Below are 26287 nucleotides of genomic sequence, written 5' to 3' on the forward strand. Positions count from 1 at the left end.
TAATCAATACAGTCAATTACTGCCCAGAGCAAGCGGCTCGCTTATGGACCAAGACACCCAGCCGCTGGTGAAGCTTTAAATGGAGAACTCGGCCCGACGTAGGGGAAACGGGGAGTTGAGGTGATGGTTTGTGAAATTATGTGAAGTAACTGACACTGATTGAGAGATAACATAATGAATGGGTCGAGGTTCCACTGTGAAGATGAACAACTTCAGGGAAATATGGAAAGATGATAAAATCCTTTTTTTTGTCATTTGAAAAATGTTTCTGTTGACTCCATTGTAGCCTTTTCTCAAGAGTGTGGATCCTTGTGGAGTTTTAAACATACAACTGTAAGGGTTTGTATAGGGGGGCCACATTTCAACTTTTCAAAATCACTCTCATGATTACACAATGGTACAAATTAGGTTTTTACTGGTTTATATATCTCTTAATGGGTTAGTACCTACATACATCTCAGACTGTCTGACAGAATATGTACCAAATCGTGTGTTAAGATCATCAGGAGCTGCTCTATTGAACATTCCAAAATAAATACAAAAAGACTGGTGATTTTTTTTTTTTACTTTTTAATAATTAATTTTCGTCAGGCATCTAGTGTTACTAGCTTTAAAAGGCAGCTAAAAACCTTCCTGTTTAGCTTAGCTTTCTACTAGTTCTGTTCTGCTTATACTTATGTCATTGCGACGTACTTCATGACATACACTTGTACCCCATTCTTTTTTTATGGGGGAAAAAATCTAATAAAAAAAAAAAACTGTTGCTATACAAAAACATCCGTTCATCCGATCAAAATGCTGTAAACAAAAAAAATAGCACTCAATCAGACCAAACTGCCTGAAAGAGTGTCAGTCTCTCAAAAACAGAACTGCAGAATAAGAATAATAAAAAACAATAAAAAACAATAACTATATAACAATAAATAGATTAATAAATAAACTAGATATAGAGATATATTCCAAATAAAAATGTTAAACATGGTACTATTATTGTAGCAATGACACACACAACCCACATTTGACTCCCTGAGAACTTAAAAAAAAAAAGTATTAAATGAATAAAATGTAATAAAGGAATAAATCTCAAGTCAGAGTTTCTTAAGGGAGCCAAAAATTATTTTCTGCGTTTCGGTATTTAATTTAATCCTGTCTCTCACCGCATATGCCTACGGAACAGGAGACCAGACAAGATTAACTGGAAAATAAAGAAGTATAAATCACGGCTGTGTTCCCCTCACACCCCCCCACAGGTACCAGAACCTGTTCTGCAGTGAAAACATCCCCAAACCAAAACCCCTAACAGGTGAAGTGTAACACAGGCTGCTCCCTAATTAACAGAGGCCCAGCAGGAGCTCATTTGCATCCCCCGTCCCTGAAGTGGCGACTCCAGCCCCGGCTAACCCGGCTGAGCCCGAGTGAGAAATGATTGAAATCCCTGAATCCTCGCCATTACAGTCAACCTGCAGATAAGTACAAATAAATTTACCACCTTGACAGGTCATTTCACAAGAGGCGTAACGGCGAAACGACGGCGCCTGACAGGCTGAGGGATGGCGGGCCGCCGGGCCTTGTGGGGAAACGATGACTGAGGCACCTCATTTCACGCGTCTCTCTCTCTCTCACGACGCCCTCCTGTAGCACGGGCAAAAAGCGCTTCCTCGCTCATTCAATAAGAGACAGGCGTGGCGGATTAATGTTTATTGGTTAAGAGATGAATCACGCTCCGATGAAACGATGTGACATGTGCCATCCCGGTGTCATCTCCGTGTCATAAAGGGCTTCCTGGATGCAGCGTTAAAACTGGCAGAATTAGGATGCTTCCATTGACACCCAGCTGTGTCTCCTGCTGATTTCAGACATTCGTCTCAATAGAAAGTTTATTAAGTCACACTGAGAGGCATTGGGGGAATAGGCAACGCGTGTTAAGATAATGAATGTTCGCGGAAAAAAGAGGCATTTCGTCAAATAGAAAGAGCTGCTTGGGTGCACACACACATGCTACACGGAAATTACCAACACTTGGCATTGGGGATCATTCACTGGCTCAACATAATCCAATATTACTCGCTAGGCATATCAAGCATGTCCCTCGTGGCCATTAAAACACCACCTTCTCCTCTTTTCCTTTGAAGAAATCCAAATGAAATGTAATGCGCAATCCTCCAAAAAAACAAAAAAAACCCTCTGTTTAAATGATAATGAAATAAGTGTGTAAATAAATAAACACGTAAATAAAACCTCCAGCCCAGGCCCAGGTCCTGATCCTATTTGAAGTGGAGGGAAATTTAAATGATGATTGATGAAAAATAAATGCAAATGAACCGCCAATAGAGCCGAGATGAGTGGAGGGGAAAAGTCCTCTGAAGTCACACATCTGAAGTGCTCCGCGCTTGGCAGAGAGCGCAGGATGCTGCCGTGGCCAAGAGGACCCGCGCCTGCCCTTCAGCAGCCGGGAGGAGCCTGCCGGACTCATTTACTCGCCTTCACAAGGTGTCCTTGCGCCGCTTTGAAAAACCCTATTAAGAGGAAGGCCCAGGAAGGCACGTAGCGACCGAGCGGACGCCCTGGGCTAGTTAGCTCGCCGCTACAAGGATGGAATGCTCAAGCGCTAATCCAGAGCCATTTCCATACAAATGTCAGAGAAGGGGACGGCTATTGAAGGGCTCTCGCCGGTAGTCACTGGTCTGTGTTCAAATGTGAATGACTTTTAAATGCACATCATTACTGTCATACAATGATGCATGGTGCACTGTCCAGCACTTCTAGGATGAGTAGAGGAGTTGTAGAGGGGATGAGGTGAGGTGGGGTGGGGTGAGGTGGGGACCTCGCTAATGCTCTTGTTGCTGAATGCTAAATCAAAACCTCACAGCAATGTTCCAAACTCTAGCAAAAATCTTTCTCTGGACTGTAGAGACAGTTACTCCAACAAAAGCAGGACAAACTTGTTACCCTTGATTTCAGAACCAACAAAGATTGAGCAATGTCCGGATACTTTAGTCCAGACCATTTATAAAATATTTACTATTATGATAGTTTATAATAATTTACTTAATATTTATTTATATTAAGACTTGCATTATATTTAAATTTATATTTATAAATTGTATGCATTATATTTAAATTATCCTGCAATAAATGGAAATAACCAATTGTTTCTCTCAATAACACTTGATTTCTGAAAAAGAAAGAATGAGCGGCGTCCCAATACTTTTGTCCATATAATTTACAAAAATTGTAAGTGTGTCAACTAAGCCTTACATTATATATTCAAATTCTCCTCCAACAAATGGAAAATATAAATTTTTGCTCTACTTATTATTGTTCTAACTTGTGTGTTTGGTTGCATAAAAAAGAACATAAGCAATTATTTGGACTAATATATATACAGACTTAAAAAAATATATATATATATATAAAATCCACAATTGTTTTTTTGCCATGCATTACACATTGTCAAAAAACACCCAAAGTATCTTCCAAACTATTAATGGGGGGAAATGGATTAGGGATTAGGCCTGTCACAATAATTGCAATACCGATTTATCGTACAATAAATGAACATGACCTCAATAATTTTTGATAATCGTGATTTCGTCTATTGTGTTTATTTGTTTGTTCAAACATATAACAGTGAACAGTATTTTAGCCAGTTTAAAATAGGTAAAGAAACAAGTATATAATTCCCAAACTAATTATAATAAATGATTATTTCAAGTTTTGCTGTCTTTAAAAAGTGTATAATTACTTTTTTATGATATTCTGTTTTCACTATGTCAGTGGCATTTGATAGTCTTAAAATTACAAAAATATCGTGTATCGCAATAATTTCTGGTACAATATATCATCCACAAAAAATTCTTATCGTGACAGGCCTACCTTGGATGTAGTAAAATGAAATAAAAAATATAACAAATACACACTTATGTCTAATATTGCTTTTAGCCAATGCTTCCAACAGGCTTTCAATGCTTACTATAGGGGCATAGCTTTGTCCATGCAAAGAATAATTAATAAAGAACTTTGAAAATGCACAGGTAGTTTAGTAAAAAAAACAAAAACAAAAAAAAAACCGATAAAATCGTGACCTAAATTATTCTTACTTCATTTCAAGATGGCAGCAACCGGAGAACCATCTTAAGGTACTGTGAGTATAAACAGTCTATTTTGATAAAATATCTGTGCACTTTCAAAGTCATCTCCAACAAAAGCTATCATCTGAGGTGTATAAGGTTTTTTTATGACAGTGACAATGATGCAAAACCTGAAAAAAGACTGAGGGGAAAAAAAAAAAAGAAAAGCTAAGGACATGTCTTTACGCCGATCTCCAAAAATCACAGCTTTACAATAGCAAGGACAAAAAAAAAATCTTCTGAAATCCATTTCCAAAATGCATCAAAGCTACATTGCAGAGTCATAGATAAAACGGTTAAAAGAACCATCAAATCCAAATCAGTACAATAGAATAAGGGTTTTGCCTGCACTCAGCACACCTACAGTGTTTGTGTATTTGCTATTCAGCAGAGACTTGCCTACTCCAAGGGCTTTGTTTGTTTATGTGGAATTTGTGGAGGCAACATGGAGCTTTCAAAGGGCTGAATGAGTTTTCGGTCTGTGGGGACGCTGCATCTTTTCACACACATCTAACTCTCATCCATTAGAATATAAATATGGTGTAGATGCAGCTAAATAAAAAAATGTTACTGAGCTCAGCAAGAGCTTTCATACACTGTAGACCTCGGTGAATAAGAGCAAATCATTCCTATATTAATAATAATAATAAATCTACAGTCCAAATATTGAACTCACTTTATTATGAGGTTAAGCACATACTGGATGATTTTTATTTTAGACTTATTTTCTCTCAATTACAACACCAAATTTTGCGAGGTGTATGGACAAGATACAGATGGCACCAAACAGCCTTTAGAGGACTCTGCAAACACAATAAAACATGTAACTCCTAGATTGTAAGCTGTGCATTTAAGATTCCGTTGCCCCTTTTCTCTTTGCTTTTAACATTATATAACACCTACTGTATGTTAGCAACCTACTTTTAAAAACTCATCTTACGTTTTTATAAAGCTGATGTCTGTAAATTTTTGGGATTTGAGCGATTGCAGGCCCTCTCTGGTGAGAATGTGTAACTGCAACGAGCATGCAGAAGAATCATTTTAAACTGGGCGGGTGTGATGCGGTCTCCTCTCAGAGCGGAAGAATCCGATTCCAGGTTATGTTCATTTAGAGAGAGAGAGAGAGAGCGTGCTCAGTCAGAAACTTCACTTCAACTACACAGTTAGTTTTTTTTTTTTTTTTTTTTATTACTATGAGTGAATGAGCTTCTGATCTCTTAAGTTTCCCCTTTTGAAGTCTCCATTGCTTCACCAGCCGCTCATGTTCAGTAAAACTGAACCGGATCCTCTTTTAGAGGCTGTACGTGTGACGTAAGTATGTAAAGGCGCGTGACGAGGCCAGAAGAACTTCTGGCGAAAAGCGAGCCAACACCCAGTTTTTGGAATTAATATATTAGGCTTAGCAGGGATGGTCGTTTCAGCACACTGGTACCATTAAACATATTTTTTCCCCTTCTGCCTTTAGTTCAGAAACAAAATAATACGGACTGCCACTTTAACCAATTAACCAATTTGTAAAACTGGCATCAAACTACAAGCAAATGTATAATAAATTATAGGAGTATCTTTTTTGCTGGCCTTGGGCTTCCAGACAACAACTATTTATGAACTGAACGCAACGACAAACTGTGTGAGCACCTCTTCAAATTCTGTGAAGGTCAATACAGGCAAGTACAACAACACTGTTATCATAATCCCCCTCAAGGGAGCCCCTCTCACTAGTTGCTGACCACTAGTTGGTATCTACCAAATGAGGGTTAGGAATAACCTACAATCATAAAACCAGACTGGAATATTTATGTCTAGTAGTATCAGGCACGCTAGCTTTTCACTGTCTTTGAAGCATCAGGTGCATCTGTCTAATTCTCAATAACTTGCCTACTTAAGTTAAAATGCTTAAAAAATTATGATAAGCATTTGGGACCCCAAAATGCCCCAAAAAAGAAGTGGGTGGTAATGATTGTGACTGGTGGCGTTTGTCTAGAATTGTCCATGTGAACAGACAAGCAATTACTGCAAAAAACAGTTTCACTATCCTTCTGCACTTTTAATGGTAGATATATTCTAACATGGAGAGACAGAATATCAAGACAAAAATCCAGAATATAATTTTAAAGAATATATTTTAATTAATTTGTATTTCAATGAGGAAAATAAGTATTTGATCCCTCTTGCCAAACACACTCAATACTTAGTGGCAAAGCCTTTGTTTGCAAGCACAGCGGTGAGACGTTTGTTGTAGTTAACCACAAGTTTAGCACACACACCAGGGGGAATTTTGGCCCACTCTTCTTTGCAGATCCTCTCTAAATCATGAAGGTTGGTGGGCTGTCGCTTGGCAACTCTGACCTTCAGCTCCCTCCATAGATTTTCGATCGGATTGAGGTCTGGCGACTGGCTGGGCCACTCCATGACCTTAATGTGATTTTTCTTGAGCCAATCCTTTGTTGCCTTTGCTGTATGTTTAGGGTCGTTATCATGTTGGAAGACCCAACCACGGCCCATTTTCAGATCCCTGGCAGAGGGGAGGAGGTTGTCCCTCAGGATTGTGCCGTACATGGCTCCATCCATCTTCCCAGTGATGCGGTGAAGTAGCCCTGTACCCTTGGCAGAGAAACACTCCCAAAACATTATGCTTCCACCTCCATGCTTGACGGTGGGCACAGTGTTCTTGGGGTCATAGGCAGCATTTTTCTTCCTCCACACATGGCGGGTGGAGTTGAGGCCAAAAAGTTCAATTTTGGTCTCGTCTGACCACAAAACCTTCTCCCAATAACTTGGTTCATCTTTCAAATGATCATTGGCATACTTGAGGCGCGCCTCCACATGTGCTCTCTTCAGCAGGGGTACCTTTCGGGCACTGCAGGATGTGAATCCATTGTTGCGCAAAGTGTTGCCAATTGTTTCCTTGCAAACTGTGGTCCCAGCTGCCTTCAGGTCATTTGCTAACTCCTGCCGAGTGGTTGCAGGACGATTTCTGACCGTTCTCAGCATCATTGCCACCCCACGAGGCGAAATCTTCTTTGGAGCACCGGGCCGAGGTCTGTTGATTGTCATGTTATACTCTTTAAACTTTCTGATAATTGCACCAATAGTTGTTACTTTCACATCCAACACCTTACTAATCTTTTTGTAGCCCATTCCAGCTTTGTGAAGGTCAACAATTCTGACTCTGAGGTCCTGTGACAGCTCTTTGGTTTTACCCATGTTGGAGACTCGAAATCTGTGTGATCTGTCTGATTCTGTGGACAGGTGTTTTTCACACAAGTGATTAGTGAGAACAGGTGGCTTCAGGTCAGGTAACAAGTTTGGGAGTGTCTAACTGGTCTGTAAAAGCCAGAACTGCTAATGAATACTAAGGGATCAAATACTTATTTCACTCCATGAAATACAAATCAATTAATATATATTCCTTAGATTTATTTTCTGGATTTTCTTTTTAATATTCTGTCTCTCCATGTAAGAATACATCTACCATTAAAAGTATAGAATGATCATGTCTTTATTAGTGGGCCAACGAAGAAAATCAGCAAGGGATCAAATACTTCTTGGACTCACTGTATATATATATGTCTGTGTATATATGTTTCAGGATCTCATAATGCTGCGTGAGAACAGAGGTGTGCTATTCATCAAACGTAAGTACTTTTTATCATGAGTTACTGCACCAAAAGTTAATTTTACACCGGAGTTCTCCTATAAGTCAATATGCTGAAAAAATGTGCACCAGTAACCAATATTGGTAATGGGTGTGACTGGTGGTGTTTGTTTAGAATTGTCTATCTAAACAGACAAGCAATTCTTTAGCTTGACATTTTTTCCTGTCCCGTGACTTTTGCCATGCCAGTGTAGCTACAGAAAAACGACAGCCCTATTCATTTCAGGTTCGTATCTGGGATGCTGGTTGGTACACAATAAAATATATATTTTTTAAGCTTTGTACGTCTATCTGCTATTTTGGATGGTGCTGCACATCGTTATGTTATCGTTATACTGTGTGACACGACTCACCCCAGATTCCACTAGCAAATAATTACTGCAGAAGCAGCTGAACAGCCTTCCCCAGACATCATCTTCCCCCCAGTCATTACTCTGTTTGCACCTTTCATCAAATCAAGCTGCTGCAATGGCCTGCTTTAAGCCTCTTTCTTTGAAATACAGAGCAGGTAATTTCCTCAGAGCTTCTCTGTTGATGTTGATGCTGGAAGAGTCTGTTGGCTGTGGCGTGAATCCACCACGCTCAGCAGAAGGTAAATTGCAGCATGATAATTGCGGTGAGTCATACTGATGCTTTGACCCCCTCCCCCCTCCCCTCTCACCATACACAAGTCTAGTCTCTGGTGACAGCATTTACACAGCATCAGGCATTTACGAAGAAGCATTGCAGACTTAAAAAAAGAAAAGAAAAGAAAAACGAGGCAGACAAAAGCTTCTGCCAAGTTTCTGCCAATCCCCCCCTTCCACCCCTTCACACCCCCATCTTTCTTTCTCTCTCCTCCGCTAATGGCAGCCAGCGCCAGCTCCTTCTGATCATCAATATCAAAGTGGCCTGATTAAGCGACGCTGCACCAAAGCCGTAGACTCCTCCGAAAGCTTCCGGCCTCCCTTTCTCAATTAATCGCCTCGGAAAGCAAGCGTAGCAGGAAGCAGCGCAACCCCGAGACGAGACACGTCCAAACAAACAACAGCCTGAAAAAAATAAGATAAAAATAATGAATAAACAAACAAACAAACATAGAAAAAGTGAACTGACAAAAAAACAACAATAACGCCAATAGCACCAGGGCAAATCTTTGGATTTTCTATTCTTTTCTTATATTTCTGTCTTTCTTTTTTTAAACACAAATGACTCTTCAGATGTCTGGCATTCGTGGCATATGTCTGAAGCCCGCCTAATGAGTCCCTCTGAAAACAGGCCAGACTCCATAAGTAATGAAACTCAAGCTAGCCTCTCTCAAACCAGTCCTTCCACCAACCCCCACACTGCCCGAACACTAAACACTGGATAATGTTTTGCCGGCTGCAGCTTGACACACTTGTTAAAGCCGGGTTCAAAAAGGCAGCCAATTCGCACCGTAGCGTCCTGTTGATGCCAAAGCCTCAGATATGGAGAAAAATGAGAGAGACACTTAATTATCGTGAGCCACAACACTGCCAATCAGGGGGGGTTTGGTCCAGGTGCAAGAGGCCGTTAAGGGTCAGAACATTCTGCAGATGGACAGGCTCACCACTACCTATATAGAGCTCTTATCAATACAGACAAAAATAATAATGTGAGAACCTATTCTCCAATGGTTTTCTGTGGAGTGGCATGTGTTGTTATTATGACCCTGAATTATTACGAAGGGTCAAAGCCCTCCAAGCTTAAAGAACGCTTGAACCGCAGACATGCAGACTTAAACAAAAAACAAAATCCCTGACCCACGAGGGCATTCTGAAAGTGAGGGTGAAGTCACTTCACCACTTAAGTCTCTAATATTAGGCTCTTGCACTCCACACCAAGCCCGTTCCTGTGATTATTATTTCTAGGTCTTGTCCCCATTGAGTCACAGAGTAATGAATCAGAATAATGAAATAATTATTATATATTTCACAGCACTACAACTCATCTTACAGGGTCCAGCAGGGCCACGTCCTTGGTGTGTCAATGACGCGGCGCGAGAGCTGAAAGTAACAGAAAGAGACCTGCGGAACTGGATCTCATTATTTCACACTTGCCTCTTGATCAAAACTCTGATCAGTGCATCTGCTCAGAGCTTGCTCCAGAAGCTGTTATTAGCCAGTCAGGAACATCTAAGCCAGTCAAAACTGTATCAGAATTTCAACCATTGAACTGTAACTATTATATTTATATTAATATATTATATTTATATGCATAATAAATGCATTACAGCATTAAGGCAAGTCCAGCACACTAATGTCCACTATATGGACAAAAGTATTGAGAATCATCTCATAAATCCCCTGGGAACCTAAATCTGAGTTCTCTTTCTAATTCTGTTATTTTGCTTCTCCAGGGCATCCAACATAAATGTACAAAGTATGTCTTATACATATAAATTCAAAGGCTGCTGTATTTATGCCGCATTGCTCTTCTCGCAGTGCAGAGGTGGGTCAGATTAATGTCAGCATGTCCCTGGCCAATCACAAGGCCAACGTGACTCCACCCTCTTTTTTTGAGTCTAAGCCACCTGACAGGCTACAGTAAAAGCTAAAGCTAAACTCTACAAGCTAAAGCTAAACCCTAATTGCTAAAGCGAAACATGCAAGGCTAAAGCTAATCCCTGAGAGGCGAAGCTAAAGCTAAACGTGAAGAGATAAGGCAAAATCTGGAGAGCTAAAGCTATACCTGGAGGGCTAGTTTGAGCTAAAGCATAACCTAAGCTAAATTTTAACTAAGAGATTAAAGTAAATCCAGGGAGCTAAAGCTAAACCCAATGAGCTAATGCTAAACCCAATGAGCTAATGCTAAACCCAATGAGCTAAAGTTAAACCTGAAGATGAACCTGGAGAGCTAAATCTAAACCCTGAGCGTAAAGCTAAACCTAAACTAAAGATGGAGAGTTCATACTAAATATAGAGATTTAAACTAAACATGGAGAGTTAAAGCTAAAGCTAAACCCTGAGCAATAAAGCAAAACCAAAAAGCTAAAGCTAAACCCTTTGGTGATATTTGAAGAGGATTGTATCATATTTAATCTGTGTTTCTCTATTTACATTTTGTTGGATGCTTCAATTAACACTCAATTTTAGTAATATACAAAATTAATCAATACATTAAAATGTGTTCCCAGGGGTTTAATTATTGCATTATCTACATAACAGACCACTGTGTACCAGTATGTGTTAAAACTGATATGAAACCAGAAAAGTGTATTTTCTGAAGGAAATGCTTTAGCTTTAAATCCAGCTCTTCAGGAAACATGCAGGGAGATAAACAGATTTGTTTATATACCACTGCTTTAGTACTCTAATATGTGTAATATATCAATTCACCATGTGTAGCACAATCTGTTTACAATTACTACGTGAAATATCACCACGTATTTACTATTTATTTGCCATTTATTTACCCTTCACTCACATGCAATATCACTGCTGACTGCTTACCTACATACTGGGGAGCCATGATTCCTCTAATCTGTGTTTATTAAATTCATATTTTCTAGTGTTTTTCAGGCATTTCTTTGAGCATTTTGATCGTTTGTATTTTTCCTGGCACTTGTTCTGTCCTCTGCACTGCTATATCACTACACATTTATCTGTTTTTTTTCTAACTAAACTCAGCACTAAAAGAACTGTTAGGTATTTTCTGTATTTTGGGTAATGCAATTGCTTTTGTGTAACTACTCAAAATGATCCCCTAAAAAAGAAGGAAAGAAAGTCTACTCAGCAGCCATTGGTTATAAGTCTAATTATACAATTTCTCTCACACACACACATGCACACGCGTGCGCACGCACACACTTAATACAACACTAGGAAGAAGCGCTCAGATTTTCAAAACACATCTTAATTAAGCGCAAGATCCGAGATGACAGCAAAACACCCTCACACCTCTGCCCAATTTGTAAAATTGTGGATTTGAATACAAAAGCAGCTGATCACATCTGTCCTCTGAGATGGAACTAGAAATGAGTGTGACAACAGCAACAATAAACAACTAAATTGCTGTTTGGAGGGTGTGGAAGTAAATCGGAAAACACGTCCATTATTAATAATAAAAGAATAAATAAACTGCAGCGTTAAAAAAATACAACATAATTATCCATTATTCACAAGATCTGGACTAGTAACTAAAGACTGTGCCAGTTCACCACAGTACACCCAATTTACAGAATTAAGCTATTTTTAGGCTATTTTTCTTTTGACTATATATATATATATATATATATATATATATATATATATATATATATATAGAGAGAGAGAGAGAGAGAGAGAGAGAGAGAGAGATAATATCTTTAGTACTAGTCCAGATCTTGTATATATACACACACACTTAATACAACACTAGGAATATATATATATATATATAGTAAGGCACATTAGAAAACACTAGTAAGAATGCATACTTGAATGGAATAAGGTTGTCGCCATGTTTCCCTTCTAATTCAGCAGGTCTTACTGCTGGGGCCACCCAAGTAAACAAAACTGTATTCCTTAATCTAAAAAATAAATAAATAAATAAATATTTTAAAGTCAAACGAGCACTGGATGTTAAACTACACAGATTTCTCTCCTAAAAACTGTTTATTTGGGTGAGTAAAGCGCTTCTATTTATTTACAGTAATTCCAGTATTTTGTCCAAGGGTGAGAACTAGCCGCAGTTACCAAGCTCTTAGCCAGCTCCGGTTAGCAGTGCTAGTCAGCTGTGATTAGCAGCGGTTAGCTGCTAATACCACAGCACCCAGCCTCAACTTATAACGCTGTACTACAGCAGAGTGGCTTTACTGCTCCTTACAACCTGACTGGTAAAATTCATACATAAGGCGCACTTATGATTTTTGGGAAAATTTATAAAGTAATTTATATGCCAAAAAATCCAAAAGATAAGGTATATTTCTTCCTTCATAAAATCACTTATTTCCCCAAAAGATTGCAAAAGTTAAAAGTGATTAATATAACGTTACATGGTTATCAATTGGAAGGGATTAAAATTAATTTGGGTCCAACTTTATAATAAGTAGAGATGGACCGATCAGTGTTTTTGGGGAAGATTCCAATCGCCGATCGTCTTTCACCTCAATCGGTCGATCACCGATACAATAATATATTGTATATATATTGACATCTATTGATATAATAATATAATATTTTAATAAGAACAACAGTAATCCATCGCTCCAGCTAGAGTTTAGATTGGGCAAAAAATCCAGCCTGACTTTGCCCTCCCTCATCAACTGTAATTAAGAGCGCAGACCTGATTTAAAATCCATATTTTTAGTAAGTAACGTTACATCAATTAAACAGAGCTTTAAACTAAATTAACAAATAGTTAATTGCTACTTTAGAAAGAACGAATAATAAACATCACTGTGAAGGCGCTAATCACAGTTTCACCGCAGCGAGGAACGAGGACGTGAACCACTAATCTAACCAGCCTTTACTGATTTCTGCCCCCAATAACCCTTTCAATAACCTCAAATACACTTTAATAGTCTTCAGTAGCCTTCAACAGTCTTACCTGGGGGCCGTGGTGTGTCCACTAAACTCCGTAGTTATAAATATCATGAGGTTAGCAGCGCGCTAACTGACCTGTTTATGACGGAACCCAGCCCCATGTCTCACTGCTTGGGCTGAAATATGAAGTGTAGAGAGCTGTATTATCCGGTTAGTGGGGTTAAAATTTGTAAAACTGTAAAAACGCTGCAGACTGGCTGAGACTGTAGCCCACATGTGTCAAACACAAGGCCCGCGGGCCAAATGTGGCCCGCCACGTCTTTTTATGTGGCCCGCGAGAGCTTGTAAAATCTTAGTGTCTATAATAAATAGGTCAGAAGCGTTCTTTGACCAAAAAATACATTTCCCACAATGCTTGTCGATTGTATTACCCGCAAAGTTACGGCTTACTGCCACTACACGGCAGTGTAGTCATTGATGTGGAAACCCTGCCGGAGGGAAGGTGTAACTTCGCGGGTGGAATTGGAATGTTTATCCCATAATATCCAGAAAAAGAAAAGTTGATGCAGACGGACGGCTGTGCTTCAAGGCGAAAGACCGGTATGCATTTTGTGTTACTGACCAAAATAAACGCTTTTTAGAAGAGATATAAATTATGTGTAAATATTTATAAGACAATAGCTGATAAAATCTGTTTTAATGAGGTTAATAAACATCACTGTGACATCGCTAGTCGCAGTTTCACCTCAGCAAAGGACGAGGAGGTGAATCACTTATCTAACCAGCCTTTACTGATTTCTGCCCCCAATAACCCTTTCAATAACCTCCAATAGCCTTTAATAGTCTCCAGTAGCCTTCAACAGTCTAACCTTGCAGCCGTGGTGTGTTCTAAACTCCGTAGTTATAAACATCCTGAGGTTAGCAGCGCGCTAACTGACCTGTTTATAATGTAATCCGAGCAGTGACTCCGGGATGGCTGCTCTAAACTGCTGCTGTTAGCTGCTTGGGCTGAAAGATGAACTGTAGAGAGCTGTATTATCCGGTTAGTGGGGTTATTTTATTTCATACACAGAAGAACTTAAAATTTTAAAAACGCTCCAGACTGGCTCAGCTGAGTCCTGTAGCCCGTGGCCGGGCTGTAGCTCTGACTCAGTAAAGACTGCGGGCTTGTGCTGCTGCAGCTCCCACTAGTGGTTGGATGAGGAAATGCTAAATCTGTCACAGCTCACAATTTTTGATTTTATATTTATTAAGCCTCTTTTCAGTATCAAACGTTTTGATCAAAGTTAATATAACTTGTATTTTATGTCATTTCTATTCACTTGTATAGTTTGGTTCTTGATTGATGGAGTTTTTGGATTTCATGACAGGATTTATGTTAATAGAGCAACAAGCAAACATTTTTTCCATGCAACTGTAATATTTGATTGAATAAATAATATATTGAGAGTTATTTAACATTAAGGAGTAATTACATTCATTTACATATATTACATTTGGTTACATTTTCTTATATTTATAAGTTACATCTGGCCCTCGGAGGACAGCCAATATGCCAATGTGGCCCTCGGCCAAAATGAGTTTGACACCCCTGCTGTAGCCCGTGGCTGGGCTGTAGCACTGAGTGAGTGAGTGAGTGAGGAGAGCGGGACTTGTTCTGCTGCTGCAGCTCAGACTAGTGGTTGGATGAGGAACTGCAGCTTCTTGTAAGCGAGCAGTTTCACCTTCCATCCACACACAGCTCTGCTTTACTGTTTAACCCTAAACTCCTGAATCAGACCGGCTAAAATCAGAGGAATATCGGCCGATCGCCGATACCGTATTTTGGCTGAAAATCGGCCGATACCGATACACTGCCGATCGATCGTCCCATCTCTAATAATAAGTGTCTCAAATAACTCTGTAGTTAAACATGAGCAATCCATGTATTAACAATAAGGTTACAAATTTACAACAGTTGTACAGATTTTATTTTACAGAGGTTATTTTATTACATGCATCAGCATCAATTTTGACTTGTGTTTACTAGGGCACAGTGTGTGTAAATTTAAAAAATATCATAGTGTAGAATAAGTTGTGTATGCATGTTGAATACTAAAAATCATAATTCAGATTTAATTATGGGAAAATTGACAAAATATTCTTCTTTGTCTTACTGACCTTTAGACACGTATAATTACATAACCTGTACTACATAAACTGTAATTTGCCTGTAGCAGTATTTCACCAGTAGCTGAACCGTTATTATATTGATTGTCAATGTGTAATTACAGTTTTTAGAGACACTTATTATAAAGTTGGACCAAAATAATTCAAAATAACAGCATTTGAAATTCTTTATTAAATCAGAGAATTACTCAAGCTTAATTAGCTCACTTTATGCAGGATAATTATCCAAGAAAAAGTTAATGTAATCTTATAATAACCCTATAGTAAGGATATTAAAATGCGCTGCCTATTATTCTGATGATTTTTAATTTTTGCAGTGTATGCACAGAAAACCTTTGAGGATTTGTCCACTTGAAAAGCCATGAACACCAACGGGACCACTCTCACCAACAGCTCCACTGCCAATGCCTGGCTTTAAAGCCACTTCCCACTGCGCCATTGTTCACAAAACAAAAGACTCTCAGAAAATAAAAAACCCTTTGTTATGATTATTCATAAACAAATCTTTAAAAATGCTTAAAGCAATTTACATGAATATTCCTCCACTTTGGCTAAGCACAAATAAATGCTTGATCATGAGCAAACAAAAGTGCTGATGATGGGAACTAATTATGCAGGCATAATTCTACGCCATGTTATTAATTACAGAGACATGACCTGGGAGCACAGTTCTTACACACACAGAGAGGAAAGGGCTTCAGGAGTTTTAGAAGAAGAAGTGCAACTTAAATGCTGCATGAGTAATTTGCTTAACATTATAGAAAAAAAATAAAGTGGAAAGCAATGGCTTCTTGTAATACCAGCTTTTATTATATGAAAAAAAACTGTTAAGTTACCAAAATAACCTTTAGATACATATTCAGTATCCATCATCAGTCATAATCTGTAAAAAAGGTTACAGGTACTGATATGGGCCCAAACTCCCACAACTCTATCTATGAAAAAAAATGGAAAAAATGGCCACATTAGCATTAAAATGAATGTTTCCTATTCATCCAGTACAGTATAAAATCAAATGTCAGACAAGACTGTATAAGGTAGTTTAAATGTTTGTGAGAAAATTAAATTTGTTTATTTAATTGAATCAGAAAACCCTATCTCAGGCAGATATGTAAAGGATTACATATAAGTGTTGCCTGATTAGATACTAGGTCTTAGATACTATGCCAGAAGAGGGCATAAAGAAAGGGGTTGGCAATGTTTTCCTTCTTATTCAGCAGATGAGACCCGTAAAGCTAAGCTAAGCTAAGTAAACCAAACTGTAATTCATAAAAAAATTAATTAATTAATAATAAAAAAATAAATAAATAATAATAATAATAATAATAATAATAATAATAATAATATATATAAAGTGCTTCTGTTTATGTACAGTAAGCTTAAATTTCCGGTAAACCAGGGCGATATTAGCAGAGGTTCGTCGTACGTAGCTTGTTTTAACATGGTAAACGAATACTCACCTCTGAACGGCAAAAAAGCTAATGCTTAGTGAAGATAGCAGGTAATGCTAATGCTGCTCCATCAGTGCTAGCTGGGGATAGAAGCAGGGTACAGGTCGAAAATACTCACCTGGAGAACTAAACTGAAACTCCTGTACAATGCTGTACTTTAGCCGATTGGCTTTACAACCTGACTGGTAAAATTCATACATAAGGCGCACTAGATTATAAGGCGCACTGACAATTTTTGGAAAAATTAAAGAATGTTTAAGTGCCCCTTATAGTGCAAAAAATACGGTAATGTTGAAATACCTTACAAAAAGGTAGTACATCATTACATTCATACATGACATTTTATTTGTTTCCAACAAATCATACTTGGTGCATTATTACTGTATATTATTATATTTCAAACTTTCAAAGAGTCATGTACAGTACATAGCACCAAGTTCCCACCTGGAGTAGTTGAAGAGTCGGCTGTCCCAGAGCGCGTGCTCTCCTCGTGGGCCGCTGTGGAAGAAGCAGGAGTCAGAGCCATCAAACTTGTTCAGGCCGTCCTCAGTATTTTTAGATGCGTGGCTGTGAACCACGTCTAACAGCACTACGATCCCCATAGAGTGAGCCACGTCAATCAGCTCCTTCAGCTCATCTGGAGTGCCGAAACGACTGGAGGAAAAAGAAGAAGACAAGACTAAGCATAAGATGTTCTGATAACAAAAAAGCTGTACAATAAATAGAACATAATAATATGTGGTCTAGGAACACTGTAATAAGAATATCAACATTACTTCCATTTCCAAAAACAATCTAAACAGGTCTGGAATTTTTGTAAAATAATATGTTGCAGATACAATTCTAATGCTTTACAATAATTATCCTAATTTTAACATAATTAGCTGTAAGGCATCAAATGTTTAGCAGTGCACAGAATAATAAACAGTTAGGTGATTCCAAATTAATTGAGAAGGATGAACAGCACTGAGAGGAAATAAATGTTTTAAATTAAAGAAAAAGCAGTCATATTTTACACATCCTAAACCTGTCCAAAAATACTAGTTTCCTGCATAAGCTCTACTGACACATAATGTAATAAAACTGTGCCAATATGTGAAATAATACACTTTATAAAGTGTGTATTTACTTTTAATCAAGCACAGGATTCATGCACTTGTTTACGCTTGTTCATACCTTTGCTTGCTGCAGTAAAAAAACAAGCTTAATTGTATAAGCTTATTTGCATAAAAGTGACAGAGCCCTTAAATGGCTCATTCTGAAAGGGACTGAAATTAGCAAGAACAGAGCTGGTGAGACCTCTTTATAGCCCTATCTGGAAGGGATTAGTTTCTCAGGGGGACGTCTGTGAAAAATGTTTCACACTTCTACTTCTAGTGATAAAACTCTTGCATCCGGACTGCAATTGAAAAAACAGGAGGACCAGTGAGTTTTTTGGCTTTCTTGGTCATGACATCGCGTTTAGTAGCTCCTCCATTTCCACTCGCTGTTGTGTTTTTATGTGGATCTCTGTGGAAACACGCACCCGAAGTGTAATTACTGTGCGTGTCAGTGGACAAATAGCTATTTTTTTTAAACCCGAGGGGACAAAACTGGATCCGGACGAGACTAAAATTACCAGATGACCACAGAGTTTAGCAAAAAAAAAAAAAAAACTTTAGGTAATTTAGCCTGTAATTTTCTCAGAGGACGTCTGAGGAAAAAAAAAAAACAACACATACATGGTCGTTCCGGATGGGAATTAAATCACAGAGGATCCCCTTTAAAAGAGAAAATTACCCCAGGACCCCATAAGAAACTAATCCCGTCCTGATAGGGCTTAAGTCAGAGTGATTAATGTATTTATAAAGAACTTCATGAACATTGTCTTTTGTATAGCCCATATACCTATTCTAACTTGTGTACAAACAAGTATAATGTGCCCCAGTGGCATGCAGTGAATATAGTGGGTACCCCCTTCTGCAACCACCCAGCAGAGCGGCGGAGAAGGGGTTAGACAGCCATGACCCCGCCCCCGGAGTGAAAATCATGAATCTGATTGGTTAGATTGTCCTATGACTTTGCTAACAGACTCATTACTACACCCTTCAAAAAATCAGGAGAAGGGGCACGCAGTCACAAGAGGGCGGAAGCCATTTTAAAAAGCTTTGATTGGTTAATACCGCTGTCAGTTAGAGTCCTATAGCAATTGAGAAACACAGACTGATGCTTTGAATTAGTTGCTGTTTTTTATATTAGTTAATTTATAAAATAAGTCCATACACTTACAATAACTATATTATATATTTCCTGATAAAATAATATGTAATTATTTACATGCACTTATTGTCACCCCTTCTCTGAAGGGTTAGAAGGGCCTTACTGCACACCACTGATATGCCCCCTTTAACACAGTTGAGACAGAAACCTTTTGTGTCCGCTATGAGAAGATATAATGGATGGGTGTGTATATGTATTTATGTATATGTTATGTAGGTGTTTAGTAACCGGCGCACGTCTGTATGACGCATGCGTGTGCTTTTAGTTTTTCATTTCACACGGTAATCACTTCGCATTTCAGAAAGCCCATTTAAAAACAGCAGCTGTACAAATCAAATCAATGGTAAGGCTGTTTACAATGACATCCTATGGAGGTCGCGTTTTATATTCGAGGCCGTACCCGGCGGGCCAACGCTCCTCGTGGAACAAAGGTCAGGAGGGAGTATATTTTCATCAACAACAACAGCAATCTTTATGTATCCCACTCGTGTAATTGTTCCACGAAGGCTTAACCGTCCTTTGGGCCATCATCACCACATCGCCCCTCTCCTCGCCACCTCTACCCCACCCCTTTCCCTCCCATCCCTGCCAGCAAAGCACGGTGCGCAGTGACAACATTGCCCTCGCACACCGGCATCCAGCCGCCGCACTTTTAAATGGCCACGAGAGATCAATCATGGGTGAAATTACTCTGTATATATTACACTCCGGCTCTGGGCTCTCTCCAGCAGGCGGCTAGCTAAGACGAGCGGAGGAATCAAGAGCATAAATGAAGCATCCCTGCCCGGCCTTTCCTTTATCTAGGAGTTGCGCCGCTCCTCGGGATTAACTCTGAATGTGTTTACAGGCAGATTATCGGGTCCCGTCAGAGGCCCCTCACTTCCATTTAGAGCCACGGCTGTAGAAAGCGTCCCTTTGAGTTAAAGCTAGCACTAATACTGGATTCATACACATTACTGTGCATTTCCTTTATACAGAAATCGATAACCAAGTCTTACAGGTGAATATGGAAATGCTATGTGAATGTTATTGCTGTGTTGCTGTATTGACCTTTGCAATATCAGACAAACGCAGAACACGTACATTTTATTTTTTATTGCTGGTGTTAAAAAAATAATAATAAAAAAATGTACACAGCTCAAATCAACTTACTCTTAAACTGTACCATATTTTCCTCACTATAATGCACACTTAAAATCATTCAATTTTCCCAAAAATTAAAAATAAGTACACCTTTTAATCTGGTGCACCCTATGTACAGCGTTATACAGGATTTTTTTTGTTTAGTTCTCCAGCGCCAAGACTGAAGCAGTATAAGCGTTAGCCGCAAACCAGGCTAAGTGCATTACGCATTACCTGCTAACTGCGCTAGACACTAGCTCTTTCAATATTCAAAGGTAAGTATTATCGACCTTTAGCCTGCTGCTAAGCCCTAGCTCTTTTGCTATTCAGAGGAAAGTACTATATATATATATATCACACTGTAGCCTGTGTGTTTACCATGTTAAAACAAGCTACCTCAGTCTAGAACTGTCAGGTGGCATAACTCTGGCAGTTAGCTGCTAATGCTAATGCTGCTGCACCCAGCCTTAGTAAAAATCTGGAAATCTAAGCTTACTGTAATTAAACAGAAGCGGTATTTACTCACACAAATAAACAGTTTTCAGTAGAGAGATTAGTGTAGAGTAACATCTAGCGCTTGTTTAATATATATATATTTTTACGATTTTTTTTTATTTTTTTTTTTACTTAGCTTAGCTTTTACTTTACCTAGCTTAGCTTTACTTAACCACCCACCACCCAGCGGTGAGACCGGCTGAATTAGAAGAAAAGCATGGCAACACCCCTGTTCCTTACTAGAGTCGCACAATGTGATTTATAATCCGGTGCACCTTATGTATGAAAATAGATCAGAAAATAGACATTTATTGACAGTGCGCTTTATGATCCAGTGCGCCTTAAAGTGCAAAAAATACGATACAGGACAGAAGTCAATGATCCAGAATGTCCTGATACTAATAATGCACTCTACATATCTCCATAAATCCAGGACTGAATATAATGAATGATACTGGACAGATATAATCTGTCTCTAGTAGATATATAATGAGAAATAAGAATAGTGTGAATTTTCTTTTGCTGAAAACTGCAAAAAAAAAAATATATAGTACCCTGATGTGATAATTAGGGGTGGGTGATATGATATGATATGATATGGCACACCCCTAGTGTGAAATTGCACGCCTCCACACATCGATTTATTACATTATATTAAATTATATCATTGGTCTTCTTCATCAAGACAAAATCGAGACTTGTTATTGAAGATGACACACTACATGACAGTCTGGCAGGACTTCCCATGCAGTTTTATTGCTCAGTCAGTTTGTTTCTTCTGAGAGTAATATTAGTGTATTTAAAAAAAAAATTAAATAAAATGTGTAAAATTAAGGTGGTAAACGCCTTTAAAACACAGGAATAATTATTCTAATTATATATAAAATGCGTGGGATGTCTGATGTTTCTGGTTCTGTCTGTCACTGCATTGTATAATAACAAGCTGCTAATTAGCTGGTAAAAAGGGAAGGCAAAATGAGCTAAAGCATTAGCCTATACATTTTTGGTCTGTAGTTGTTGTTTTTTTTTGCCATGCATTTGATTGTAAGACGTATTGTTGTGTTTCTGTTCCTTTATTTATTTATTTACTTACTTATTTTTCTCTCTTTTTCTTTTTTATGTGTGTATACATTATGTGAACCTGAAATAAATAAAACATATAAATACATAATTGCCTTTTTGATGACTTAGCTATTGTGCTCCTGATACAAACAAAACAATTACATATTAACTCTCTAAATCTAGCTACTTTTAGCCTCCAAATTAGATTTAGGACACAGGTGCATTTATGCCATATTCAGCAAGGCCTTTTTTTTACTTTGATAAATTATTTTGGGGGTAATTTTCATAAAATAACTGGACTGCTGCAGTCTGGTGATGTACATAAATAAAAGTGCTATTAAGAAACTGTGGTACAACAAAATGAGAACAATTACAGTACTCACCTGGATGCTGCGAAGAAACTTGTAACTTGGTAGCCAAAGCTTGCGTAATAGGCATGCTCCATAATAGCCATCAGCTGAATACAGTTGTAGCCTGTGTAAAAATGAATAAATGAATTAATAAATTAGCAAATTAATTAAATAAGTGTTTAAATGTGTAGAATGCACACACTCTTCTTATTAAGCACATCTAACGTGTATCTACAGTCCTTCCTAACCATTTTATCTAAAGCCTCCAATATAACTCCATTACTCCAATGACAAGAAAGCCCAGATTTCCTGTGGCTATTTCTGAATAATAAAACATGCTTTAAAATTTTACCAACAGAACTATCATATCTAAATCAGAACTATAAAGTTTACAGCCCTAGGCTAATTTTGGTCAAGCTCACTCTTATTCCTTTTTGTAGCTGATTTTGCTCTCTCCACCCCCTGTCAGTTTCTGCTTTTGCTTTGTCAATGCTTTCCACTGCATGATCACATATACAGAGGGGCTCAGAACTCACGAGAAACCACGAGAGAAATCGCTTCTGTTCCACAGTCTTTTATAATTTAAAACAAATGTACTTTGATTATACATTGAAAGTAAAATCTTTTAGTTTCAGACTTTCACAGAATTTGGCACTAAGCATGCTCTCAAGTTGGCCTTTGGCGAGTAAATCAAATCTACTCTCTCTGAGTTTCAATGAAGGAAAAAAAAAAATAATTAAGATAAATAAATCAAAAATACATTTGACCTCCCCTTTTAAATTGAAGTATTTGCCTTTATGTTGAGCATATATTTGCAGCCGCGCAAATAACATCAAACCATTATGCATGCCATCATATTTGTTTGAATCTGTTGTTGTTCTTTTCCTTTTATTAAAACTACATTATAAATACATCATAATAATGCAATGATTGGCTGGCTGCAGTATGATGTGTAGTCTGATGTGTAGTAACTACAATTTTCTCCTCTAAAACCGTGTTTCCATCTTCAGTGTCTAATTCTAACAGTTAATTTTCCTTGTGCTAATAATGGCACATTTTTTTACTTCCCTACAGAAACAAGTTTTTAGATCAATATTTGAAATAATTATTATTTTATTTTATTTTTAGTTTAAAGAAAGTTATTGTTTTGGATCACAAAATATAGTTGATGGATTACAAAAAAAAACCTTCATGTTTTTCTTCCCTGCAATTAACCAGATCAGACATCTGATCAGAATCAGAATCAGAATTTTATTTGTCAAGTATATTACACATACAATGAGCTTGTCTTGAAGAGACAGACGTGTAACAGAGAAAAAACATAGAACACAGACAGTATTAGACCAAAGGAGATGGGAAACAATCTGCTTAATAAACAGAGAAGCTGAGATCTATGAACAATGTTTGCAATCTATAAGATCATTACCACTTACAGATGTTTAAATACCAAAAGGCAGAAGCTAGTAAAAATCACATTATTCACATATCTTTAAGTATCATGGTATTGCTAGGTATGTTCTTTTTTGTATATAGAATCTGGTGTATATATATGTAGAAGTGTAAAAGCAATTGAATTCTATATACACTTTTCAGTTTAAATAGTATATTGCTGGTATGAACACTTACCAGTGTAAATCGCATCTACAAGCACTATTTGCACAAATAATTCCAAGTTTTAGAAGATTTCAAGTAAAAGATTTGATGGCAGACAACTAAACCAAAAAAAAAAAAAAAAATAAAAAAAAATATATATATATATATATATATATATATATATATATATATATATATATATATATATATATATATATATATATATTTTTTTTTTTTTTTACTTATATAAAGTTAATAAACTTAATTAACAATATTTTTTAAAATGCTTATCTTACTTGATTATATAAGTGGTAGCCTCCAGTTACTGCATTCTGATAAGGGAAATTTTGGCACCAGGAAATCTAAACTAAATGAGTTTCTATTGGTGGTTAGTCACATAATTTATTAGGCGGGATTTTCGCAAACAGACAAGTTGTTGAGAAAGTAGTGCAAACAGACAATTTGAGCACTAGTTTAGCAATCCTTTGGCGAGCTGTCAACCATGCGGCTTGATTTAGTGGGCGTGTCAGTGTGTGTCTTTGCTATCATAACAATGGGAAAAGTATGCTTTGCATGGCTGGAAAAATATTAAAATAGGCTTGTACTAATTCTCTTAATTAACCACGGGTTTGTTTGGGTGTAAGGTGCAATAAACATATTAGTGCGTCACTTGCCATTCCCTTTAAGATCCAGGTGCACTCTGACTTTGGCTAATGGCTATTTCAGGGGAGCAGCTACTTGGACATGTCCAACACTTCTCAGTAGAGGAAACTGCTGTTTTGCTTTTAGTTGTTTGATGTAGAAGTTTGCATAGCTGTGTATAACCACCAGGGGTGTATGCGAGTTGGGCACACACCTATGTTGATAATTCACTTGCTAGATAGCAATGAACGTTCTTTACTGCTGACATCTGCATAGGTTGATTTCAGCCAGTGGCGCACCTGTTTTCCATTGCCAAGATAGCAATACGCCCATTAATGTAAATATATTCACAAGCACTGTTGCTATTTAAACGACTAAGACTGTTGGCGAGGTGTAAGATTGTGAGACACCTAGCAAATAGAACCCTCTGATACGAACATTAATCTGAATTTTACTTACTCCTAGTACTGGTGTAAGAAACTAAAACATGTTGAAGCCCTAAAACAATGGTCAACACAAATGATTCACAACACAAGTTGAGCTAGTTCATTTCTGTACACCTATAATATGAACAGACAAGCAAGACCAGTAGTAGAATCAATTAGACAAGGGGGGAAATTAAATTACTAAAGGGGGGCTCAATTATCTTCACCCAGTGAATGGCTCATATATCACAGTAACATTCTAACCTGCTTCATTAGCATGACCTTCTACTCTGCTCTACAGCTGCCTCTTACCGAGCCTAGCGAACATCAACAAAAGCTCCACACGGCTTCCTCAGCTAGGAGTCCATGTAATTCCCTTGTATGCAGTCTGAAGGGTATTTGAAGGGTATTGAGTGGGCCAAGCACCCATGTGCTCACATGCACTGTGGTTTGTTTTTATCGATGCTGTGGAAGAGTGGGGATGATGAACTGTGCAGCAACAGATAACTGTTTACCAATGTGGTTTGTGGACGTGTTGTTCTGAAACCAGTTTTGTTGTATACAGTATTTTTAGAAGTAATTTTTTACTTACCGCATTTTTTGCAATAAAAGGCGCACCAGGTTATTAGGCACACTATCAATGAATCTATATTTTCTGTGTTCTCAATGTTCATACATAAAGCGCACCGGATTATAAGGCACATTATGCGACACCAGGAAGAAACAGGGGTGTCACCTTTTTTTTCGTTCTAATGCAGCAGGTCTTGCTGCTGTTTGTGGTGGTGGGGTAACTAAAGTAAAGCTAAGGTAAGTAAACAAAACTGTAATTCTAAAAAAACAAACAAAAAAAAAACAAATTTTCTTTTGAAGTCAAACGAGCGCTGGATGTTAATCTACACAGATTTTTCTCTGATTATTTACAGTATTTAAAGCTTAGATTTCCAGATTTTCATAAAGGCTTGGTGCAGCAGCATTACTCATAAGGGCCCACATTTATTAGGACTCTATACCCTGTAACTAGTGATGGCCCACCACCAGGAGGGTAAAGACTAGCACATGCCTCCTCTGATACTAATGCTGATGCAGCACTGCCGTGTAGCATCACAGCTTGCTCGAAGTAAAGTGCAGCGACTCGGTTCCGATACATCAGCTCACAGACGCAAGGCTGTTTGTGCTATCTCTGGTCTCCGTCAGCTGATGGCAAGCTGCATGAACAGGATTCGAACTAGCAATCTCTCTAGCAATCATAGTAGCAGCACTTAGCCACTAGGAGCCCCTAATTTCCAGTACATTGCTTAATAATCTTGCTGATACATCATCAGGCTAAAAAAAAAAAATAGAACTACAGGAAAACTGTAAGATATTGAGAGTTAGTTATTAGATTTAATCCATATTTCAACTTAATAAATAAAAAGCAATCTACTGTACCTTCTAAAACTCAGAACCGACAGTGTTTACATCACTAA

At 38.0% G+C, this 26287-nt stretch overlaps 1 protein-coding gene across 1 annotated transcript in view; it reads right to left on the reverse strand.

Moving 5' to 3' along the window:
- Nucleotides 1-26287, reverse strand: part of gbe1b (glucan (1,4-alpha-), branching enzyme 1b) — a 193432-nt gene that overhangs the window by 113146 nt on the left and 53999 nt on the right. Inside the window, exons 6-7 of the mRNA XM_007236705.4 lie at nt 22195-22285; nt 17318-17527 (exon numbers count right to left, since the gene is read on the reverse strand). Coding sequence (XP_007236767.3) covers nt 17318-17527; nt 22195-22285 — 301 coding nt within the window. The remainder of the gene's footprint in view (nt 1-17317; nt 17528-22194; nt 22286-26287) is intronic.

The sequence above is a fragment of the Astyanax mexicanus genome, chromosome 18 (genome assembly GCF_023375975.1).
Source record: "Astyanax mexicanus isolate ESR-SI-001 chromosome 18, AstMex3_surface, whole genome shotgun sequence".
Classification (NCBI taxonomy): Eukaryota; Metazoa; Chordata; class Actinopteri; order Characiformes; family Acestrorhamphidae; genus Astyanax; species Astyanax mexicanus.